Source organism: Lycium ferocissimum, chromosome 3 (assembly GCF_029784015.1).
Source record: "Lycium ferocissimum isolate CSIRO_LF1 chromosome 3, AGI_CSIRO_Lferr_CH_V1, whole genome shotgun sequence".
Lineage (NCBI taxonomy): Eukaryota > Viridiplantae > Streptophyta > Magnoliopsida > Solanales > Solanaceae > Lycium > Lycium ferocissimum.
In genome coordinates, this window is record NC_081344.1 from 7,553,784 (window position 1) to 7,580,873 (window position 27,090).

The 27,090-nt window shown below is 31.4% G+C and overlaps 1 protein-coding gene across 2 annotated transcripts in view; it reads left to right on the forward strand.

Moving 5' to 3' along the window:
- LOC132050893 (peroxidase 21-like) overlaps positions 1–4,515 on the forward strand; it is a 40,879-nt gene extending 36,364 nt beyond the window's left edge. The window contains exons 1-5 of one of the 2 annotated variants that reach the window (XM_059442234.1): positions 624–788; positions 1,842–1,990; positions 2,560–2,748; positions 3,189–3,351; positions 3,988–4,515. In XM_059442234.1, the coding sequence (XP_059298217.1) occupies positions 707–788; positions 1,842–1,990; positions 2,560–2,748; positions 3,189–3,351; positions 3,988–4,394 (990 nt within the window). In that variant the 5' untranslated portion in view covers positions 624–706 and the 3' untranslated portion in view covers positions 4,395–4,515. Of the gene's footprint in view, positions 1–623; positions 789–1,841; positions 1,991–2,559; positions 2,749–3,188; positions 3,352–3,987 lie in introns of those variants that run through there. The other variant, XM_059442233.1, reaches the window with a different exon arrangement.
- The last annotated feature ends 22,575 nt before the right edge of the window (positions 4,516–27,090 follow it).

Consider the following 27,090-nt stretch of genomic DNA (forward strand, 5'->3'; position numbering starts at 1 on the left):
TCTCTAATACGTAGTATTAGTTATGTAACCTTTTACCGAGATATTATACAAAGGATTGAATCCTAAACTAAGGATTTTCAATTTCTAATTAGCAAATAAATAAATTAACAATTAAAGATATAAAGATTAATAATTAACAAATAAAAAAATTAACAATTAGCTAGCAAACAATTAGCATATAATTAATAAATAAACAATTAACTAACTAATCAAATAATAAAAAATTAATTAGCATATAATTATTAAATAAAGCGAAACTAACTAATCAAATAATTAACAAATTATTAACAAATAAACAATTGGCTTAACAAAAACTAAATAAATTGTTAGCTAGTCTAACAATTGAAATAACTAATCTAACAATTACCAAATACTAAATAAGCAACTAATAAACAATTAACAAATTAACAACAACTAAACAAATAAAAAAAAATGAAAAAAGGGGCTGAAAACAGCCCTTTTGCGCACAAAAAAAGTGCGTAAATTTTTTTTTGTCCATATTCACACAATAGTAATGCTTAGGTTAATAAATAAACAACAAATGAACAAAAAAATAATAATTAAAAACGGGTTGAAAATAGCCCTTTTGCGCACAAAAAAAGTGCGGGCCCAGCATTTAGGTCCTTCTTCCAATACAGTTATAGAAACTTTACTATATAATGATAGTGATATTAAGAAGAAGAGAGCACTTCACTAGACCGAAGATATGGCCACCAACAACCAACATTTCAGCCACTTCTCAACATTCATCTGTCTAATATTAGCATTACTCCTCAACATTCATTATGGTACTTCTCACTTTATATTAACGTCTAACTTTTCATTACTTAATACCATTTATCTATTTTTTCTTTGACGAATCTGTGTTATGAGTTCATACGACTTCCGTTTCCTTTTACTTGTACATTTGCATTTTGCATACACTAGATCTCCTTAAAAGAGCATTAATTAAGTATTTATTTTATGAAATGACTCTTATTAACTATGCTTTGAAAATCTGAATTTGTCTACTATGTACTCCAATAAGTATTAAAATACCGTCTTTGAGTTGAGTGCATGCTTCGAGATTTTAAATATTAGTATACGCTGTTTTTTCCTGATGGTTTGCGCGTATATCAACTAATCCATCGGGTAGGCGTTTGGATGTGAATGGAAAATATTTGAATAAAGTATTATTTGAAATTAGAGTTGAAAAATAATATTTGTATGTTGAAGTTGGATTTGGACATGTATCACTTGAAGTAAAAAAAAAAAAAAAAGTTGAAATTTTGTGAGTAGAAAAAAAAATCACTTGAAAAACTGGTTCAAAAATTTATCTTTAAAAGCTAACCAAAAAAATTCATTTTAATCTAACCAAAAATTAATGTTTTGAAAATATTTTTTGAGAAAGGGGAAAAAATCTATGTCCAAACGGGCCTAAGACTTTAGGTCAATTTTACTGTAACTGTAACTTCAAGATTCATATTCTCTTTTATCTGGTCTTCTGTAAAAATGTTCCATTCCTCCTTTTATTTTTCTCGTGATAATTAAAGAACAATATCTCTATTAGTACAGTATCATGTATGCATCTATGTGCACCACTAGAAACAGAGGTTTTCCCCACCGACATTCAGTAAGAAATTTGGGCTATAAAACATGATTTTCTCGCCTCATTCCCAACGAATATCAGCTCGCAGGAAAAACGCATGGTCGGAAACAGGTTCCTATTGAAATGCTAGAAAATTCCTAAATTTTTTTCGTGTAAAAACACTACTATTTAGGTTTTTCCCACCGACATTCAAAGGATAAATCAGAGATTTTTTAGTAGTGGAGCTAACTGCTGATATATATATTAGTTGCAGCAAAAAGTGATCTCCAGTTAAATTACTACTCAGAGAGTTGCCCAACAGCTGAAGAAATCATCAAAGAACAAGTCATCAAGTTGTACCACAAGCATGAAAATACTGCAGCTTCTTGGATCAGAAATATCTTCCATGATTGCATGGTTAAGGTAATATATACGCATACAATCCACTGAAAAATTTAATGAGGGTCCTAATAAGATATATATGCCCATTAATATACCATGTAGAGGCGCGCAGAATCATGATTTTTAGTTTATGAGTTCTGGATCATTAGTATTATTTTTGTTTACTGGGTTCTTGATAGTTTTCTTTTAGGACAAGGGAACATGCACGTATATGTATATATTTAGGGTACTCCCTTCATTCCAAATTATGTGGCACAGTTGGAATTTCAAAAATTAACCAAATTTTTGTTTGATAAGATTTCTTTATATGTCTTTTAAATATTTTAAGTTGTTAATAATTATGATTTAGTACTTTTTACGTAGTTCCAAATATATAAATTTTATTTCAAAAAACTTACAAGCTTCTATGTCCAAATTCAAGGTCAAAATTGAGAAGTTTGAATCTCGAAATTTCAATTGTACCATATCTATTTGGACAGAGGGAGTATTAAGCAAAATAATAAGTTCAGCTGAAGGTCTGGCCTTGATATTTTGGCACGTCATGAAGTGCACAGGCCAATATAAAATTTGAACTAATTTTGTTGTTGCAGTCATGTGATGCATCAATACTGTTGGACACAACAAAGGAACAAAAATCAGAGAAGACATCTCAGAGGAATTTTGGGATGAGAAATTTCAAGTATATAGAGACTATCAAAGAGGCCCTTGAGAATGAGTGTCCCAACACTGTTTCTTGTGCTGATATTGTTGTTCTTTCTGCTAGGGATGGTGTTGTCATGGTGCGTTACATTATGCTGGCCAAGCTTTTTCAAAGCTAATAATGTTTATATTTATGAAAAAAAAAATTATTTTATAAAGTGGAGATGTTTGATCAAACCTTTAGAAAAAATTAAATATTTTCGAGTAATAGTGAAGCCGTTTTTCAGAAGATGAAAAAAACAATTTTTTCCTAAAAGCATTTTGAAACCTTGGTCAAACACAAATTAATGTTTCAACATTAGCAAAAATGTTTTTCGAATTGATAGTCAAGCATAAACTGTTATTCTCTAAAAGTACGTATTTTTCTGAAAAGTACCTAGCTCAGACAAAAAATACTTTTAAAAATAAATATATTTTGAAAGCTCGGACAAAAAGGCTAGCCTTGTGTCAATTTCTCGGTCTCTTCATTTTTTCTTATAAATTAAAGTCTGATTTACTCTTTTAATTTTTTGACACGCAGTTAGGAGGACCACACATTGAAATGAAAACTGGCAGGAGGGACAGCAAAGACAGCTACTTAGCAGAAGTTGAGAATTTCATCCCTAACCACAATGATTCTATGTCATTAGTTCTTTCTCGTTTCAAGTCTGTTGGTGTTGATGCTCAAGGAACAGTTGCTCTACTTGATAAACTATTCTCCCTAATTAGACTTTCCTAGTTGCACACACTAGGAATTAAAATAATAGTTCGATAAAAGATAAGTTTCTGTTAAAGAGTTTTGAGTTTATATACACAATAAAACGTAAAGAATTTTTATATTATATGTAATCTAACTAGCTTATTATTCTATTTTAAAGTTGCCATATTAGGATTGATATGAAAAATGACCTGTTAGTATTGGTTAACTTAACAAATTTCTTACATTTTCAGTCCAAAACAAGAACTTTTTTTTTTTGAAAAGGTTTAAGTTATATATACTAAGTATAAAATTATTCTATACCATCGGTGTAGTTTAACATGTAATATATAAGTTAATGTTAGCATCATTTTTACCAAATTAACAACTAGTATTTATCATGAAAATTTACATGTACCTCTTAAATGACCTGATTATGTAAATGGTTTTGTAATTAAAGAATTTAACTCCTAGACACGAGTAGTGGTAAAATGTTTATATTATTAGTCACATTGAAAAACAATGTGAAATTAAATAATTAATGGTAACTACTCATAATTTGTGAAACTAGTAACTTGAAAAATAAGATAAGTAATCTTTTTAGACTAAGGCATAGTTGTTAATTATATATTTATGCTATATATAGGTGCACACTCAGTAGGAAGAGTTCATTGTGTAAACATTGTACACAGACTTTACCCAACAGTTGATCCAACCTTGGACCCTGACTATGCCAATTACCTTAAAACCCGATGCCCAGATCCACAACCCGACCCGAATGTAATGGAGTTTGCTAGAAACGACCGAGAAACTCCAATGGTGTGGGACAATTTGTACTACAAGAATATTTTAAGCAACAAAGGGCTGTTAATTGTGGATCAACAGTTAGTTTCTGATCCAACTACTTATCCTTTTGTGGAAAAATTTGCTGCTGATAATGCCAATTTTCATGCTCAGTTTGGTAAAGCTTTGATCATTTTGTCAGAAAATAGTCCGCTAACTGGTGATCAAGGGGAGATAAGAAAGGTTTGTAGCCATGTCAACAAGTGATAATTAGTGCTTTAATTAGAAGTACTTTTATCTTGTTGGGTATGTCAACATTATTAAAATAAAGTGTACCGGTAGCTTGTTTGGATGATTTCTCTATATCGCATCGTATCGTATCATGCATATTATACTGTCTTGTATTGTATTGTATTGTATTGTATTGTATTGTATTGTATTGTATTGTATTATATTGTATTGTATTGTATTATGTTGTATTGTATTGTTTTGATGAATATAATATTTGGATAGATGGTATCGTTTCTCGTTGTTCCCTAATGTCACACACAAACTGGTTGAAATAGTTTGTATATTCGACTGTATATCTTTTATATGAGTGTATATCACGCGGGAAATGGTTGTTAGAGTTAGTTATAACTATCATGATGAGGTTGTTAGAATTGTTGAGTGTAATGATTAGTTAGACAGCTGGCACATTGAATCTATAAGTATCTCATTTGATTGAGCACATTGTAACCGAATCAATTGAATAAGAAATATCTTCTCTACTCTCTCGTTTCCTCTCAACTTTCAATATCCATGATCGAGTTTGAAACTTTGATCATGGCTTATCTTTGATAATTTCACATGGTATTAGAGAAGTGATCATACGATCCATTACTGCGCAAATCAAAACTCCATTGGAGAAGATAATTGAGAGATTAAAAGAAGTAAAATGGGAGAAGAAACAACTACAGTTACAATCGATCATCATCATCCACTTTATACGCAAGCTTCAAATGATCCAGGTTTATTATTGATCCCAACAAAGCTTACTGGTCCAGAGAATTATACTTTGTGGAGTAGATCCATGAAACTTTCCTTAAGAGGTAAAGGAAAACTTGGATTTGTGACTGGAACCTGTGTCAAAAGCAGTTACAAGGGAGATTTAGAAGAATTATGGGAGAAATGCAATGCGATTGTGTTGTCATGGATAGGAAGTACAGTTTCAAATGAATTGATTCCTAGTATTGTCTATGCTGCAAATGCTAAGAAAATTTAGGATGAATTTAGGGAAAGATTTTATAGATCTAATCTTACTAGGATCTATCATATCTGGACAGATATAGTGAATCTAAAGCAAGGAAATGGCTTAGTTACAAGTTATTACTAGATGAAAATACTTTGGGATGAATTAGATGTGATTGTCCCTTTACCGTCATGTTGTGATGAGTCCAAGCATTATACAGATCATCTTAAAGTTCAACAAGATTGATACTTGCGATTTTTCTATTGGATTGAATGAAAGCACATTATAGCAATATAAGAAGTAACTTTTGGCAAAACAAATGTGTCCTTTTATTTTGTTTAGCAACACAAGTATTTAATAATTATATATATAAGTTTTATAGATCAAATATATGATGTTTTTTTAATCAAATGTAAAGATAGACAAGGAAAGTATAAATGTTCACCCATCGATGTATTCACCCATATTTCCATGTAATAAGCAAACAAAATGATTGGGATGAATTAGATATGATTCTTATATTATATGAGTCCAAGCACCATAAGATATTTAAAGCTCAGAGATTGATACAATTTCATGGGAAATGAAAGCTATGCCAATATAAATTTTGAAAAATTTTGATATCACAGTAAATAAGGCTTATGCTGTAGCTACACAAGAGGAAAGTCAAAGATCACTTGATGTAGTAAATGCACATAGAGATGTTTTAACTATGCACATATTTGATTGGGTATGTCGCCGTATAATAAGCCAAAAATGATGTCCTCATTAGAACTTATATTATAGGTTCGCCGATATTTTGGCACGTCAAAGAGCACATGCCAATATAAAGTTTGAACTAATTTGTTGTTGCAGTTGATGCAATGCATCAGTTGGACACAACAAAGGGACATAAATCAGAGAAGACATCTCAAAGGAACTTTGATTCCAGGTATATGACACATGTTTTTAAGAATGTCCCAACATCTTCTTTTCTGATATTTTTTGTTTTCTTTTTGTCATAGAGATACAACTTGTTCTTTAATTTTTATACTTTATTTATTGCAAAAAACTTTTTGTTTGTTGACTTTTTTTTTTTTTTAAATAAATGTTTTTAACTTAAAAAATCTTATGTTTCTTCGTTGTTCTTTTTCCTACTGACTTTTCCTCCTCCTTTTTTTTAATATTGAAAATGTATATATATTCCAAACCTTTTTTGTTCACTTTTTCGTTTATTTTTTAACCTTTTTAAATGTTTTTTCAAACATATAACATTTTTTATTTTTGTCCCTTCATTTTTTCTTATAATTTAAAATGAGTTTGTTTAATTTACTTTAATTATTGGCTTAATGCATATGTGGCCTCCTAAACTTGTCCCTTTTTTTCATTTTAGCACTTTAACTAAGTCGCGATGCATCAATATGTCTATTAACACAACAAAGGGACATAATATATATCAGGTGACATCTCAAAGGAACTTTTTGAGAAATTTCAAGTATATAGAACCATCAAAGATCCCTTGAGAATGAATGTCAACCAATTAAAACACCCTACCAATTACTGTTTCTTGTGCTGATATTGTTGTTCTTTGGTGTTGTCATGGTTTTAGTTTTCTAGTTTTTTTCCGCCATGCTAAAAAACGTTTATGCCAAAAACTTATTTTAAAAAGTCGAGATGTTTGGTTAATTTTTTTCTAAAAAATAAGTATTTTTGAATAGTAGCAAAAGTTGGAAAAAATAGTTTTTCCCTAGAAACACTTTTGGAACCTTGGTCAAGCATAAATTGCTACTTTAATAGTAAAACGTATTTTTCAAATTGATTAGTCAAATAGAACACACGTTATTCTCAAAAAGAAAAAAAAAAGTTTTTGAAGAAGTATTTTTAAACTAACCATATTTTGAAAGCTTAGTCAAATGTATAGAATAGCCTTGTCTCAACTTCTGTCCCTTCATTTTTTCTTATAAATTAAAGTAAGTTTGGTTAATTTACTCTATTTAATTATTTGACACGCAGTTAGGAGGGCCACACATTGAAATGAAAATTGGCAGAAGGGATAGCAAGGACAACTACTTAACAGAAGTAGAGAATTTCATTCCTATCCACAATGATTCTCTGTCATTAGTTCTTTCTCGTTTCATGCCTGTTGGTGTTGATACACAAGGAACTGTTGCTCTACTTGGTAATTAACTTACTATCCTCCCTGGTTAGACTTTCCTAGTTTCAAAGCCAAGGAATTAAATTAAGGGAAAATTATATTTTTGGACCCCTCAAAAGAATAATAATCAATAAATGTATAGATTTTGTATCTTAATTATCAATATATAATATACATACTGTATACACAAAATATGCATGTAATATACATGTAATATACATAATCAATATATATGCTCCGTATTTTGACTAGCGCCCGTAATTAATTTCAGCCTACGGGCCAAATATGGAAAAATCCCATTAATTAATTGTTCCATAAAGATGAGTTTTGTTAAAAAGTTTGAGTTATATACACGGTAATGTAAAGAATGTTTACATCATGTGTAATTTAACTAGCTTATTACTCTATTTTCAAGTTACCATATTAGGATTGATGTGAAAACTGACCTGTTACTATAGGTCAACTTAACAAATTCCTTACATTATTAGGATTGTGAAAAAATGTTTATATTATTAGGTCAGACTGAAAAACAATGTGAAATTAAATAATTAATGGTAACTACTCATAATTCTGTGAAAATAGTAACTTGAAAAATAAGATAAGTAATCTTTTACAGCAAGATAAATTATGTAAAAATTCATTTATACTGTATGTTAATGTATAAGGTAATCCTCTTTTAGATTATAAAGGTTGATCCATAAGTTGAGCTTAAATAGAATAGTTGTTTGGATTGGAAGCATAGTTATTATTGTTTATGTGTATTAAGTCCTTGATGAATCATACCGTAGAATCGAACACAAGCAAAGATGTCCTAAGAAACTTCCTTGACACCCCGACCGAAGACGGGTGGAGGAAGTTTTGCAATCACATCTATCTTCGCTTGATCGACCTCTATTCCCTTTTCAGAGATTTTATGACCAAGGACTATCCCTTCCTTCACCATAAAGTGGAACTTCTCCCAATTTAGCACGAGATTTGTCTCCTCACATCTTTTCAGCACTTGACCCAGATGGTCAAGACAATCATTAAACGAATCACCAACAACCGAGAAATCATTCATAAATACCTCTAAGAAATCCTCTACCATGTCAGAAAAGATCGACATCATGCACCTCTAAAAAGTAGCTGGTGCATTGCACAAATTTCAAAGGGCATTCGGCGAATGCAAACGTCCCATAAGGACAAGTAAAAGTCATATTCTTTGATCTTCTAAGGCAATGTCGATCGGATTATAGCCGAGTATCCATCTAGGAAGCAATAGTAAGACCTCCCAAATAGCCTATCCAAAGATCCGATCAATGAAAGGTACGGGAAAATGATCTTTACAAGTGGCAGTATTCAGCTTCCTATAGTCCATGCAAACACGCCATCCCGTACCACAGTGATACCTCCTTTCTTTGGTACACATTGAACAGGGCTTACCCACTTGCTGTCTACAATCGAATACACTACCCCAAAGATTCAACCATTTTATGATCTCTTTTTCACGACCTCTTGCATATTCTCGTTCAATCTCCGCTGATGCTTAACACTCAGCTTGTTGTCCTCCTCTAGCTGAATTTTATGCTCACAAATACCAAAAGAAATACCCCGAATGTCTACTATGGTCAAACCAGTAGCACGTCTGTACTCGCGCAAAATCTCTACTAAACGTTCAATCTATTCCTCAGTTAGTAATGCTGAAATAATCACTGGCAATGTCTTATTCGGACCAAAGAACTCATACCTCAAGTGTGCTGGGAACTGCTTAAGCTCAAGCTTTGGTGGCTCAACAATAGAAGGCTTAGCTAGTGGAGTGGTTCTATTTGCAAGGTCAATATCAAGCTTTCCCTGGGCGGTAAGGTAAGTGAACCTGAATCCCGTTGCGCGTTTATAGTTTCCATGTAGCCCTCCATATCACAAGCATCAAAGTTCATCGAACCGCAATGCAGAGAGCTTTTTCGACTTTCTTCCTCCATTTTATGTTCGACAAAGATTATCAATCCCATCAAACGAATCAATAACCGAGATACTCCCATAAGCGCTTGGCAACTTCATCCCCTTGCTTGCTTGGAAAGTCACTTCTTCATCATTCACTAGAAAATTAATTTCATTCTTTTCAGAATCCATAAGCACTCTTCCCATAGCAAGGAACGGTCTTCCCAAGATGATGGGAATATCTCTATCCACCGCACAATCCAGAATCATGAAATCAGCAGGCAACATGAACTTACCCACTTGTACCATCACATCATCTATAACCCAAACTGGCTTCTTGATAGATTTGTCACCATCCGTAATGCATAAAAATCTGGCTAGAGTCCCCAATCCAAATTGTTTGAAAAGCGGGGCATCAAGTTGATACTCGCCCATTATCACACAGCACCCGGCGAACGACGAAGCCCAATATTGCACCTTTAACGGTAAACGCCCCCGGGATCTCCCTTCTCCGAACTCGTGGTGGAAGCAATAATTGAACTCACACGACGAGTTAAATTCACTCGTCTCATGTTGAATGTATCTTTTCTTTGTAATCGTGTCTTTCACAAACTTAGCAAATTCGGCATCTCTTCGACACATCTAAGAATGAAAAATTCACCGTTAACTCGTTTCAACCGATCATAAGACTTCCGACACTTAGCATCATCATTCTTCTTTGCCAACCTCCGGGGAAAGGGGAGGCTTTGCTTTGTACACATCCGAGTCGAGGGGGAGAGATCCCCTTTTATCGTGTGTTTCACGTTGCCAAGAACCTCTCGGAATATCGCAACTTTTTTCTTCACCACGAACTTCCTCATCAATAATAGGTACATCGATCGCACCTCATCTTTTTCAATCACCTGGATTTAGATCAACCACCTTCTTATCAGCACCTTGAAGTATTTTACCACACCCCGTGCTAATAGCAAAAGTACATTCCACGCCCCCACCATTCTTCGAGTTTGGAATAGTATCACTAGGGAGTCCTCCTTTTCTAGTAGGATGTTGTTCTCTAGTATCACGCATCCGCCGTTCAAGATTCCGAATAGTCGTCGAATGAGAGACCACCGTTCGATAGCCCGCACAGTTGTCTTTTTCAAATGTTTGTCCGACTCGCCAACACTTTCTCAAGCATCGACTCCAACCTCGAACTACCTCGATCATTAGATCGGCCTTTTAAGCGGAATGTAAGGGTTGGAACTTCTATTCCTAAAATTGTCATTGTTGTTGTTGTATCTCCTCGTTCGATCCACCATAGTATTATTGTAGTTCCCTCGGTTGTTGTTGTAATTCCCTTGAATTATATGAACCTCGCCCTCTTGTCAGTCTCTAGTATCTCTAATCGGCCTGAATATCCCCTCGCTACGTAACTGTGATACCGAACATTCTCACCACGAGAGGGGCCCTCGATACGGACCCTTCCGGGACTTGCACATTCCAGACGATGCTCGAGATATCTTCACAAACCTTCACCTTCTTCGATTCCCTTTCATCAAGCCTTTTGTCGCAAAGAGAGACCAGCCGTCAATGTCCGTCGTTTCCCGGCTATCTTCACAACATTTTGAATCAACGGTGTTCCAAGCGATAGCCCATCGTAATTACTTCGAATGCCATGATTATCGTGCGTAGTCAATCTATTAAGTATATCAAGAATAGTAGCATAGGACTTATTCATGAAACACCAATGGCAAGATTATTGGTTATCGTCATTATAGGGTCCAAACCTCTCGTAAAATTTCTCCTTCAAAATCGTTCGGAAAACCATGGTTTGGACTCCTATCCAAATATTTTTTATACCTCTCCCAAGCTTCAAAAAGTTGTTCCCCATTACATTGTTTGAATTCGTAAATCTGATCACGAATTTCAGCCCTTTTACTAGGGGGATACCACTTCCTGAGAAACACTCTGACCATCTCTTCCCATGTAGCAATAGAGTTTCGGGGCAGCTTTGTGAACCATTTTCTCGCTTCTCCGGCTAACGAATATTTGAAGAGTTTCAGCCGAACTACTTCTTGAGTCACGCCCCGCTGGATATGCTGAGAGAACATATCCAGAAAGTTTGTTATATGTTAGTGAGGGTCATCATCGACTGCATTCCGAAAGTATCCCTCTTGCTTGAGCATATGATGAGGGAATTTTCAAACTTGATAGTAAAGACTAGCAATAGCGTAAACCTTGATGAATGACACGCTCAATAGACACCTGCAAAGTCTTCATCTAAATCCAACAAGGTCGGTTCATCAAAGAACTAACACAAACTTGCTCGAAAACAAGTAAAACTTAGAGTTAAAAAGCATTAGATGTGCCAAAACTACCGGCACATCACTTATGCATGTAATGGTTGTCTAGCCATTGCTTATAAAAGAATGAATTGTAACTGTTACTCTCTTTGCTTCATCATATATAATAAGTGCATCTGATCAAGTGCAATTAGATTTCTTTTTTCCTTGTTGGGTGTGTTAACAAATCTATATAAAATATAAAGCTAGGCAATAAGAAGATGATGTGGCACCTCTCTTTGGCTAAGAATCCTATTTATCTTTTTTCTCCTTTTTTTGGATTTTTCCATCATCTTTTCAAATTTTCCTCTTTTTAATTCTTTCACTTATGAGCTACATTAATTATCCATCATCCTCCTTAACCGCTCCTTAAAAAAATAATAAGTCGGGCTTTATATTCTCTTCATCTCCAAACATTTACTTTTAATTATAATTGGTGTCCGTGACAATAAAAGAGAAAGAGACAACGTAAAGTAACGTAAATAACTTAATACAATGAATGGCCTTTTGATTTATTCCATTTACTTAACCATCCATCCATTTCTTAGTTCTACACCTCTACTTATAAATATGAAAGGTTCCTGTAAAAAGGCACTGCACTTGAAAGAAGCAAAAAGTTTCTTGCCATGGATGGAGACAATGCCAGAAGACAAAGATGGCTATACAGTTAATTGAAGATTTAAAAATTGCATCCCACTAAACTAGGGATGTGGTTATATTTCTTCATGTTTATCATTTTTCTCTCTCTTTAACTGGTACACTAACTCTTAATCACTATGAAGATAATTCATCTTAATCAGTATATATATTCTATGCATACTAATGATTTTATATACGTGGTATAATTCAATTATAAGATAGTTTTATTGAGGTATATATATAATAAGTATAATCCATTTTAGAGGTATACTGATATATTTTATACATAGTATAATTCAACATATAAAATATAATGGTATTAAGGTATAATATTATACACCTGATATAAATATAATATACTTTTATAATTCATTTTCTCGATGTATATAGATGTATTTTATACATAATATAATTCAATAAATATAATATATAGCAAAATCAGATTACTAAAATGGAAAGGAAGTAGGAACACAATTGTTGGTAAGATAATTTTTTAGCAAAAAGTAGAAAGATAAGCAAGGTTGTTAATGAATCGTCCAACTACATTCCTTTAATATAGAGGAATTTTGATTTATTCCATAGGTAACTTCCAATTGCCATTCAATGTTGATTAGATAATTCTGCTAAGGTTTTGTAAATATTTTTATATAATTGTACAGTTATGTTTTTTCCCCTTCTTTTTAATGGTGATTAAACTATTTAATTACATTTTCTCTTAGGGATTTACACATAGTTCGGTTATTTAAAATTGTACCTATTAAAGTTTTAGTCGCTTACATTTATTTTTTCCAGTGTTGTCCATATGTATTTATTTACCGTTCAGCAAGTCTTTACATTATTCTTAAGTAATCATATTCTATGTACGTGGTCTTTTGTATCCTATTAATTTATATATACTTACGCGGATGTGGGAATTTTTTAGCTTTGCTATAAGAGTTTGAGGAAAAGAGGACCTTCTTATGAGAGTATAATGTCATATACAGTTTAGCCATTAAAGAAAATTTAATAAATGAAATTTTGAAGAACTTAACTACAGAAAAAGGTTGTGGTGCAATTATATGGACAAAGGGACGTACGTATCCTGGTTTATTCTCTTGGACAAATTTGAAAAGTATATATATTGATCGTATTTTGTTTCAATATTTCTTTGCTAATTCATTTGGGTGCTTCTTCAATTATTGAATATTACTAATGTTAGCGTAATACGAAGCTCCGAAGGATGAGACTTTGGTGAAATTGAACGAAATATATGTTTGATGGAACTGAAGAATTCTTCGAGAATAAAATTTTCAGGCTTGATTACTACGACTTTCTGGTCATAGATGAATTCTTCGACTAAGGTATTTCATGTGTCTAAAAGTCTCTTTCTGATCATCTCAGTTTGTAATTTTGACTTGTGTTTTGCGGGGCTCCTTTTATTTCAAAGCAAGATGGTATAATGTTCAACATTCATCTATATTTCAAGATTCTAATTAATCGAATCAACAGAATCATTCCAATAATTCTTTTGGAAGGTAAAAGTTTTTACTTGGGAGGCTTAGAAGTTTGTTTCAGTAAACATACTTAATGTTACTGCTATAAGCGTAAACGTATTTAATGTTACTGCTATAAGCATAAACATACTCATGGTGTCTGATGTCAAAAGATTTTTTGAATTTAACTAATCATACTATATGTATAATTGTCCATGCCTTCAGTCTTCAAGGTAATTCTTTGTCCTAAATTTACATGAGAGAGTGATAAAATGTTGAAAAGATATGAGAATATATTTCAGAAAAGAATCAGTTATAGAGACTATTGTAAGAAAATTTAGAGGAAAGAATAGATTGTTTTGGTTTTTGGATGAAAATCAGATCTGTAAAGAGGGCCTCTAATTTTGCAAAAATGTGAAAGGTAATGGGTGAGGAAAAAAGTTACAAAAAGAGAGTGGCAAACAAACGAAAAAGAGAAGAAAACGGAAATTAAGGAAGAAATGAAAAAAAAAAAACATAAAATTAGCAATAAAAGAAAATAGTCAAAAAACTCATTGCATCAAAACTAGATGCACTTGTAGAAATAGAGGAGCTACCCAATATTTATTCTTTGTTAAAACCTCAAGTTTGCTAAATATAAGGTTGCTCAATTCTTATTTATTTTTTTCTTTTCAATTTTGTCTCTTAACAAAGAAAAATCTCGAAGTTCAGTTGGTTGGCTATCTGAACTCTCACCTTATTGGTAAGGGTTCGAATCCCCACATTGTAATCCCTTTCCTATTTCCCCTCCCCTACCCCCATGTAATAAAAAAAAAAACATTTAAAAAAAAAAGGGGGGGATGGAATAGAATATCGGTTCATGGATACTGAATCACATATGTTTGTCTAAAGAGATGCATAAAACGGGAGTAAATCGAACCTATCATCCTCTTTAAAAAATTTCTATCTTTTTTTCTTTTCATAAGCGGATAAATTCACTAGTAACACTAGTAAAATCTAAGTGAAAAGATCTCTTTACAATGTTCGTAAAGAAATTAATTATGTCTAAAGAACTGATGGTATAAAAAAAGTATTTATACCATCGGATTACTTAAAAGGAGATTACAGGTAAATCTATTAATAAGCATTAATTGATTATAACCTTAGAATAAATGATAAGTACATTCCGCACCAGGATAAATTACCCCGATGGTGTGTAAATAATTTATTTAGTTATTAGTGCATATATTTTAATCCTTTTTTAATTATGAGTTTAAGTTTTATGCTTGATGATGTAAAATTATTTACACCATCCGGTTACCTAAGAAGCAACCTGCTATAATAGGTTAAATTACAATGATAATGTAAAACTTCCTTAATTATGTGTTAGTTTTTTTTTTTTATTTATTTATTTATTTCGTAATATGGGTCAAGCGCATAAAATTATTTCTTTCTGATAATAGGTGATGGACCACCTATATAAAAATGAATGATTCTTCCCAACTATGATTCTTCCCAACTTCTCCAGTAACTTCAAATCTTCAATGATTCTTTCGTAAGTCGTAACAGTAAGTAGAATAAGAGAGTAGAGGGTGTGAAAGTGAAGAACAATTTTTTCTTTGTTCATTTCTGTTTGAAAATAAAAAACTCAACCTTCACACTGGAGGAACCATGTCTAATCACCAGCGGTGAAGTAACATAGGGGACAGTGTATAGGAAGACACAGTATGTTTTTGAGAGGCCCTGACTCTAGAGTCCAATGAGCAGGCTGTGCAAATACTTCCAGTTGATTGAAATAAAATTTTAACTTTCGACCAAAAAAAAAAAAAAAAACTCAACCTTGCTTAATTTCATTCTGAAAGTATGGTTAAAAATATCGACCTTCCTGTTCAATATTTTGTTGGTACATATACACCATAAGACAACAAAAAGAAGGGGAAGTTACATAAATACAAGTAAATAAGTACAATATTTCGTAATCTACAACTATTAACTAAATTACATAATCTAAAATATATACTCTATATTTAGGGTATATGTATGATTTTATATCATAAATAAAAAAATGTTGCTATGAATAAAAGGCTAATAATAAGAAGTTTCCTATATTAGTGATATTCAAATTAAATACATATCCGGAAAACATTAATTACTTTTCTAAACATCTCAATGTACTCAGCTAGCATTTTAATCCATAAATATAGCATACTACTGTTTATATATTATATATTATACAATTCCTTGAACAAGTACATATATTCTTGTACTTATATATTACGTATATTTCACTATTATGTACTACATATAATATTATTTTTTATGTGTAGTAACTAGTATATACTATATATAAAAGAATTTCTTATGTATAGTAAATAAAAAGTATTATATATATATATATATATATATATATATATATTTATATATATATATATATATATATATATATATATATATATATATATATATATATATATATATATATATATATATATATATATATATATATATATATATATTTGACCACATACATTATTGTATATATTAGGCATATATTGTTTATTATATTAAATATATATAAATATAAATTTAATTGAGTTAATTTTCCTATTTCATGGAAGAGAGAGAAAAAATTGAATAATTAATATGTGATGGCATAAAGGAAGTCAAGTTTTATGGGATGGGGTGTCAATTATTAATTAAGATCCTATTTTAGTGGTAATCCATAAGTGATAATATTATTCTTTCTATATATTGTATATTGTATATTTTATATGTTATTGTAGAGTATAATTAGTCATAGAGTAATATATTCATATATTAGGTATATAATAATATTATTTACTATATACACAAATAATATTACTATATTATATACTATATATAATATATAAACTTAAATATGCTAATTTCTACTATTATATTCACAAATATTTTGTTATCATCTTTTCAGTTAAATATTCCAATTTGAATATACCATATACTTTTTAAGGTATATTTTCATGTACATTTATTATACCATATACCATATCTTTTCATGTACTTTTCTTAATATAATATATTCAAATAATTTCTTTTAGTCACAAAAAAATAATTGAATCATCATCAAGTGAAATTAAAAAAAAAAAAAAAAAAAAAGGAGGAAATAAAATAAAAAGTCTTTTAAAACGGTAGATGGAATATGGGATTTAAAGTTGATTTTATTATGTTTATTTGGAAAACTAGATAACTTGATCACTCTTCCCGCGATTATAAAAGAGACTATTAACTTTACGAAATAATTTTTATAAATAAATACCTAAATATTAAAATAATGAAAAGTAAATTATTGTAAAGGCTAAAAGATATTAATTTATTTTAAAGGGCATCATATGGAAAAAGGTGAAGAATAACTAAAAAGAATATGAAGTTATAAGAGATATTTAAAAGTCCCTAGATCAGAGATTTTAGAAAATGTTTTTTTTTTTTTTGTCTTAATAAAGAGCAGGAGAAGTCCAGTAACAATTGAGTCATTTAGACTTTTTTCAATAATCGGTCGGAGTCATGGAATATCCCTCGTCGAGTGAAATTTAAAACTCTCCCTTTAATAAAGAATTTTACGGTAGAACAACACATTTTGCCACCCTCTTATTCCATGTCCCGAACATATATTTTTGACAATTGATATATTATTCTTAAGCAATTTGTTCTTGAGTTGGAGATAATTAAAGAGAATACCCGGAGAGACGATTAATGTTATCGGTTCGAATTTAAACTAATCTAATCTTTCACCATTTTACTATATATCAAAGGTGTAAACATCTTTTTTATCCTCGTTATTCAATTTTATTATTAAATATTTTAAGGCCTTCTTAACATTTACTCTTAATTTCATTTGTAATAGGTTTTACTTGTGAAAATTGAAAATTAAAAAGGGCCACAATTTAAAATAAAGTTTATTTTTATTTTCAAGAGAAAATTAAAAATATGTAGATTTTAACATATAAGTTGCTGCTTTTATATTTTTTTAGTGACATTTAATGTAGGATAATTATTTGATTTTCTTGTATGTTATTCGTCTCGAAGTAGTTAGGTAAGGAGGAGCGTAATGTCTTCAATATTTTGTACTCCTATATGTTTTTTTTCATCTTTAAAAACTAAAGAGGACCAACAAACTCACCGGGAACCAGTACGAGGTTATTCTGACACCACTATTGTGTGTTGGAAGAAAATTGAGTACTAATACTAACTCATAATAAGAGCTTTTTGTCCATCAAACCGACTTCCTGACTTTTAGATATATTATGCATCCTTCGCCAACTAAATTAAACCCAGACCAGAACAACAAAGCATATTTTATAGTTGTTAGGAAAACATTAACAAAGTAACTTTAGAAAACAAAACAATTATAGTCCCTGCAGCAAGCAAAATAAAAACCATGTCTCACAATTGTCAGTATGTAACCACATAACTAATTCTACCACAGTTAATCACTACAACAGGGGGGGAAAAAAAAAATCTACCAAAAAACTAAATAGTTTTCTCCTTAAACACTACCTAGAGTTGTACAGTTGTGGACTATTGTATTCTCGTGTCTAATATATTGTGAGCGTTACAACGAAGTATGATGGAAGCAATCACGAGCCAAATATTACAGAGGATCAAATGTTCTTGAAAGAAAAATAGATGTTATATCATATTTATTGCCTATTATATTGGTGATGCCGGTGGTGGCAAGCGTTCCGTTGACACTGCAACTTCGTCTTCACAATACAAACCATTTGTTTCTCCATCGACATTCCAAAATTCTTCACATTTTCATAATATATATATATATATATATATATATATATATATATATATATATATATATATATATATATATATATATAGTATCCTAAACTGAAAATGAAAAGGTATTGAAAATGAGGGGTCTTTGAAACTGAAACTTGATATTTCGTTATTCATTTTTATTCAATGTCTAATCTCTTTAAGGTGTCATTATTAGCATGGATATCAGCCATTACTCATTATTTATACACCGGATACATCTCTTGAGTGAGCAACTGTTGAGGTTTCCTTTTATCACAATAATAGAGAACATAAATTTGCCATTGCCATTATGTAGTGAATTAATGAGGTGATTTTTGGAGTACTTAAATTATCACATAAATTCAAATAAAAGGGATAAAAAGCCAAAAAAAAGAAATAAAAGATAAATAGGAATAGTGGCCGTAGAGAGGTGCCACATAGGATTCTCTATGCCTAGCTTTATATTATATATAGATTACATTCTAATGATTTTGAAAGAAAGAGAAAGTAAAAAGTGGATATGCATTAATGGTAGTAACTCCTAAAAGTAAGTATTATTAATATTTTAGGAATGTAAAAAAGTTGTATTTTTGTAATTAAGAAGTAAGAATTTTGAATAAGTTGTATTTATGTAATTTTTTAAAAATAGTTGTAAACTTTTTAATTACCATTTGAAAAAGTTGTGTTTGTGTGACTTGAGGCAAAAAAAAATATAAGATATTTGATTGGGCCTCTACATTTGTCAACCCACTTCTAACTTGTGATAATTGACGATAAGAAAAGAACATTCTAAAAACATAGGACGAGACCATGGTGATCACCTAATTGTGGGCCTTAATTTCTAGTTGTCATTTCCCTCTGTTAACTATGGTCCCCTTCTCAGCACAAATTAAAAGTTCTTATGTTGGTCCAACTGATGATTAATTCCTACTAAGTTACACAAACATACACACCATTACTCATATGTCTAGGAAGAAGAAGAACCGAAGACAAACGAGAATATAATAGAATCGTCTTTGTTAGGGAAAGACTTTAATTCCAATATAATGAGACTTGTCGATAAGTCCGAATTTAGTCGAATCCCTATGTAAATACCGGACATCGGGTGAAAACCAAAAAATAGGGGTAAAACAAGAGTAAGAAAAAAAAAGTTCATGTGGGAAATAGTAGACTTAAATGTTAAGTGTGTAGATTTACTTATCTCTTCAATTATGTTAGGTGTAAGATCTTGTGGCTAAGTTCAAAGAGTGTGTGAAATTGTTTATTAGGTGTGAGTTTACAACTTAGAAGTGTATTTTGACACCTATAAAAGTCCCCCTTGTAATGTAATTATATACAGAAATGTGTCAATTTCATGTATGTGAATTTTTTTATGTATATATATCATACGTAGAATTTCATTAGCTTCTTCACATGTTTATTTTATCTTTTGATATTTTAAATTACTTTAGTGAAAATTCTTGCTCTGTAATGTAAACAAGAGTCTTTCTAGTGATGGATATAAGTGTGCTTCATGTTTTATCTCTTTCTATACTTGATATTATATAAAGTCCACCTAATATTGCAACAGTTCATCGAACCATTTGTTAGTAGAGCTAGCACAAGCTTGTAAAATTAAATGATGAGATCACCATGTCCATGTACTTTCTCCTTTACAAGTTAAGCTAATTATAAGAATGCGAATTAATTAGTTCCATTACTGCATATTAAATTATTATTTTTATAACATTGTCGAGAATAATAGTAACGCTTTTCGTGTAAGAGGTTTCTATTCGAGTTGGCGAAAGATCTCAAGTTTCCTTCTTAAAATTTGCAAAAATAATAATAATTGTATAAGCTAAAGATTATTTTGCACAATAATTTGATGGAGCTATTGCTTCCTTTGTGGACCACTTATAGGTCACAGATCAGAGAAAATAATTGTAGTTAACACATGCACTAACTAGATGTCAACAAAAATTAGAAGAATGAATAGAAAGGGTGAATAGAAAGGGCAGGGAATGGATACATAGTCTTTATAATACAGATAAACAATTAGGAGGAAGAGGATAGTAGATTAGACGAATCTCTGGGCCTAAGGGTCGGGTAGGGTACTAAATTTGTTGCTGTACTTTTGTTTTGGTGATTAATAATACTTTTTTCGTTCACCAAAAAAAGATGTCAACAAAAAATCAAGGAAACAGATCAATGACAGTATCCTAGCGACAATTTAATCGTAAAAATTAATCATTTAATAATTGTCAATCAAATTAGTTCAATGATTATATCTTTATATAAATCATCTATAGGTGTGTGTGTATATCATTATGAACCTCTAACGATAAACATATTGAATCAAGTTATCAGAAATCCGGGTCTCATTATGACGGTCTCAATCATAAACAAACTCTTTAAATTTAGTCAACGATATTATCATATCATCCAATCAAATAATAAATATGAAACCAAAAAAAGACTGCATGTGTATTACTACTAATTAGGTTTAAGCAATTGCACGTGATAAATGGGATCGTCTTAGACATACTAACTAATTAATACCCAACTCTTTTTGCTTTTGTTTATTATTCCATTTTCTATACTATTTGCTCTCTTTAATTTGAGAAATAAAGAAAGAGCATGTAGTGTGGATGAAGTAATAAAAAAAAAAAAAAAAAAAACTCAACTAACATACTATTGTGATGGGGGAAAAAAAAAACTAACATACCATTGTTAGCGTGCACCGATCTTGGTAGATCATAGTTAGTATGACCAAAATATATAATATCATCAACTATATATCTTACCGACCGAAATATTGATCCTTTGTTGTTCTTAATTTAATTATTATTCTAAATCATTAATGTTGTTGTCTTTGTCAAGGTTGTTGTGCACTTGTGCTTCTAAATTATTGAAGTGGTTGTTATTTCTCCTTTAGTCTTGTTTCTTAATTATTAATAATAGAAGAATAGACATCAATACTTTAGTATGGTTAGAATAACAGCGATATTTGGATTTGTTAATGTGTAATCAATTAAATATAACATCATCGACAAGTTAGGATAGACTTTTCTCCATTTTTAACCAAAGGTTTTGAGTTCAAATTTTAGAAAGCACTTTCCCCTTTATAAATAGATCATGTGTTATACATGTGAATTTGAATTAATCTGACAAGCGAGTTCCGAATATCAAATAAATAAAGAAATAAACTACAAAATTAATAACAAGTAAGAAGCGAGAAGAAATCAAAGCACTTAACTGGTGGGAAAATAATATATTGCTATCTAGCTAGCAGTCTAAGACGACACTTGCAATTAAATTTGAGAAGGGGAAATCATTAAAGGGAAACAATTTTAAAAGTCCACGTATATATAGTCAAAGAAATGTAAGAAAGCTAATAAAATAATTGTAGTTGAGTTTACCCGCATTGAAGCCTAAATATAACTATTTCCGAACACGCGCTTCGTAGGGCCAATTCAGGAGAACGCTTTCTATCAAGGACTTTTTTCATATACGGTTTCGAATCCGAGATCCTCATTATTGAGGAGCTTAATTTCAATCCATCGCACTCCATCGGTTGATGGTAATTGTAATTGAGTTCGAGAACTCGTTTTAAAATTCACTTGTGCTCAACGTCTCTGTCTTTATCTGGAAACACAAAACCGTATCCTTCAAGATTTTATAATAGAAGCCCAATTTTATAAAATTCACCTTTATATAGCAAGTGGTGTTTCTTTTGTTTCCTATTGACGTTTTTGGAGTAAAAGATACGAAATTGTTTAATGCATCCGATATTTATATAAATCATAGTAATCGATTATAATTAAATGATGAATTAAACTAAAGTATACGTTGATTAATCATAATCTATATTATATTAAAAGCAAGAAGGATCTTAGAAATGTTGATTATTCTTAGAAATATTGATTAAACTTTTTGCCCTTCATTAAAAGACTCTGCAATAGACAAATCGTCATTTACTATTTTTCTCATATTTTACTTAATTATCTTTATAGTAATTATTAGGACTTTGAGATCAAATAAAATTTTCTTATTAAGTCTTTCCTATTTGAAGTATGTATTAATTCCTAATATTTAGAATTTTAAAATTCACAAATTTTTTTACCTTATATATATATTTTTATTAAAACTTCAAATTCTATTCAGATTTTAACATATGTACCAAAATTTAATTATAATAGAACACGTTAGAAAAGGAAACTATTTTGTAATTTGATCACCATTAAGCTTTTATTTAAGTAATACCTTTTAATGATCAGACCACTCCTTTTCATATTGCAAACCCTATAAATCTAACATGCCGTTTTTTATACGTTTCATTCCAATTGTTATTCAAGCCTTTTTCTAGCTTTTATTGTGATCTTTCCTTTTTCGTGATTTCTTTATTTCTTTTGTTAGTGCCTTTTATCACAAATGCATGTGTTGATTTTGAGTTACATCATTGAATATTATTTTTAATTAATCTCTTTGTTGGTTACATTATATTGAAGCGTTTTTACTAATTAAGTTTTTTTAGTTTTACGCTTGATGCAAATTAATAGTTATAACTAGAAGGTTTTTGATTGTAGGGATTTTAATTATTCCTTGTGCAATGAATGTGAAATCCGACAACGCCTGACGCCAATCCGAAAGATTAAACAATATTGCAGATAAATTCAGGTATTCAATTTCATCCTATTAACACAGATATTTTTAATTAGCTCAGACTTTCGATTATGCCCGTACTAATATAGATATGTTCGTATTATATTAAAAGCACGAAGAGTCTTCGAATGTTAATTGAACTTTTTGCCCTTCATTAAAATACTCTACAATAGACAAAATTGTTATGGCAAAGGTGTAAATATACCCCTCAACTTTGCGACTTAGAGCAGATATGCTCCCCGATAAAAAAGTGGTGTATATATACCCTTACCGTTATAAAATGGTGCAAATATACCCCTACCCTTACACAAATAGTGCAAATATACCCTTTTCGCTAATGGGATTTTTTTTAAAAAATCATTTAGCTAATTTTTTTATTTTAAAAAATGCCTTTTTTTTTAAATCAACTAGACTCGATCCACCAGAAAAAAAAAAAAATTATCATGTGGCTATAGAAAAATATATCTACTAAAAAAAGGATAGACTTTTTTTTAACGGAAAAGGGCCAAATATACCCCTGTACTATTGGAAAAGGGCCAAATATACCTCTCGTTATACTTTGGGTCCAAATATACCCCTGCCATTATACTATGGGATCAAATATACCCCTCCTCAGTTAAGTTTGTCTAAAGTGAACATCCAATCCTATGTGGCAATGACATTTGTTGAGGTGAATGACACGTGGCATGGTACCTCAACACCATAACCCATTTTACCCCTCTCCTTTATTTGTTTTTCCACCATTAAAATTTTCTTCCCTTCCACCACCACCATTGCCACCATCACCGAGTCCGACACACCAAGAACTTGTGAAATTTTCTGAAGAACTCAATGCACCGGTACTTTTGGTCTTGATTTGCAGACCTTGATCATTCAAGCTTGTTACAACATCAGCACTCCTATTCAATCCATTCAGATTAGATTTGGAAATATCAAAATCTTGATTCAACATAGGAAAATTTGAACTTGATACATTAGCAGAAAAACTTAAATTATTTGAATCCGAAAAAGAAAACCCAACTTTGACCTTCATTCAAGCTAGCTAGCTAGTTCAAGCCCTGCACTCTACTAACACAAGGAGAACCCGAATTCAGATCGAAACCCAATCCACTCAACTGTAATGCCAGCCTTTTTTTTAATTCGAATTAACACTATCAGGTCTATCAATTTATTGGAATTTGAAAATGACCCATAACCTAAATTAGCATTAGAGTTGTTTGTTACTATTACTATAGTATCCATTTATTTATCACCGAATAAATACTGGAAGGATCGAGAATGTATCACCCATCCACGTGTCTCATATCCAAAAGGGCAGAAAGGTTTGGCTTGGGTGAGAGAGGGTGGAGATCCAGTAGGAAATCGCCCCATTCACAACTTCTTGGTGTGTCGGACTCGGTAATGGTGGCAATAGTGGTGGTGGAGGTGAAGAAAATTTTAATGGTGGAAAAACAAATAAAGGAGAGGGGTAAAATGGGTTATGGCGTTGAGGTGGCATGCCACGTGGCATCCACCTCATCAAATGTTATTGCCACATAGGATTGGATGTCCACTTTGGACAAACTTAACGGAGGAGGGGTATATTTGAACCCATAGTATAACGGCAGGGGTATATTTGGACCCAAAGTATAACGAGGGATATATTTGGCCCTTTTTCAATAGTACAGGGGTATATTTGGCCCTTTTCCCTTTTTTTAAAAGTCACATGGTATTTTTCTTAATTAAAAAATAAGCTAAATGAGTTTTTGTTAAAATCCCATTAGCGAAAAGAGTATATTTGCACTATTTGTGTAAGGGCAGGGGTATATTTGCACCATTTTGTAACGGTAAGGGTATATATACACCACTTTTTAAGCGGGGGTTTATCTGCTCTAAATTGCAAAGTTGAGGGGTATATCTGCACCTTTTCCCTTTACTATTTTCCTCAAATTATTATTTAATTATCTTTATAATCTATCTATATCATATTAAATAGAAAAATATCGTTCACCTTTTTTACCCTTTAGAAATAGATTTCACACTAGAAAAAATAATCATTTAATAGTTTTCCTAATATTTAGGGTTCGGAATTAATTAAATTTTCACTATCAAAATTTTTACTTATTTGAACTAGGTAAGAACTCCTTAAATTTATGAATTTCAAATCGAATAAGATTTCACTTAAAGAAATTCTTTCCTTAAATTTTTTACTTCACAATTAATTTATTTAAGTTTGTCCGTCTATACTTTTGATTTGTTGTATATTGTAGGGTATTAGTGTAGGTTTTGTTATAGAATAAAAATTGTGGAGCCCAATTTAAAATCCAACATAAAACTGAAGAATACATCTTTACGTGGTCACCTCACTTAGGGTGTAACTTGATACGCCCAAATTACATCATTAATAATATGAGTAAGCGGTCGTTGTCAAATATAGAACCCAACGAGGTTGGGGTCGAATCCCACAGAGAATACGGTGAAGAAATATACTTGTTGAGTGTAACGCTTGACACTTAATCTATATTTCGAGGGAAGGGGAGTATAATAACGTTTGGGTTTGGTTTTTAACCATTACATCTACGCTTTGTTGATATGAAACTTAACTATTTGAAAATCGAACTAAGGTTGTGGTTCCAATGGAAAGTAATGCACTTCGGTATCACTTCAACTCATTCATATGCCTAGATGTATTAAACCAAAGGTCACTTGATTCTTGCCAAAAGTTTTCCAAGCAAATTAGCAAATTTCATTCTAGGCTTTTCCAAGCCCTATAATGTTTTATATGAGAACACCCATTTAGTCTTAACTAGCTTTCCTATTCCTAGCTCACGCTATTAGATGGATTTAATGACCCAAATTGTTGCTATTAACTCTTTTCCTAACCTCTACTTTCTTTTCCAAGCAAAGTAATGGTATTAAGGCACAAGTAATGTTGTATACCATCACAAGACATTAACGTCAAGAGTTAATAGAAAACACCATTAGCATATAAATGAAGTATGAATATGAAACCCAATCACATAACTAATACATTTTGTCCCACAACCTTAACTAATGAGTTAAGCTACTAGTGTTCATTAAAAGTAAAGCAATAACATAAAGTGTATTCATAAAGCTTACAAAAGTATTGAATGGAGAAGATGACAAAAGCAAAGGAATCTCTTAAAAGCTTCACCAACCAATAATAAATGAGCTCCACAAAAAGACAACTTTAAAAACTGTAGAATAATGAATCCAAAACCCTAGAAATCTATTTATAGAAGTACAAAAACGGGGAGAAATCTGGACAAAAATACCCCTGCGCATCAGATGCTAATCGCATTCAATGTGTGCAGTAACTTGCGCCGCAGGTTGCACCAAAGTGTCGCAAAAGCTACGTATTCCAAAGAACATCAGTGGCACATGTTGCATCAAGTACGACTCACATGTACCACATGCGAGTCGCATGTGGTGCTCGCAAGTGCTGCATCCCTATCTTCATTTTTTCCACATCTCTGTCATCAAATGCTGCAGTACCTGTGACTCGCATGCAGTACTTGCGACTCGCAGGTGGTGCTTTGGTGCACTTTGGCTTGTATTTGCTTCATTTTGCTTCCAACACTTGTTAGTCTACAAATTAACACAAAAACACGAAAAGTGACATCAAAAGCCCTTGAGGATTCGCAAAAGGTTAAGCAATTGGCATCGAATGTGCCGTAATTTCGCGGCACATCATACCTTAAGTTAGATAAAATTGAAATTGTACTCAAATGTTTTTTTTAGGAGAAACAAAATTTGCCAGTTTAAATTAGTTTTCTTATTGGACAAGGCTATTGTTTATTTAGTTTGAGGATTCACTTTACAATTGGAATTCCCTTATACC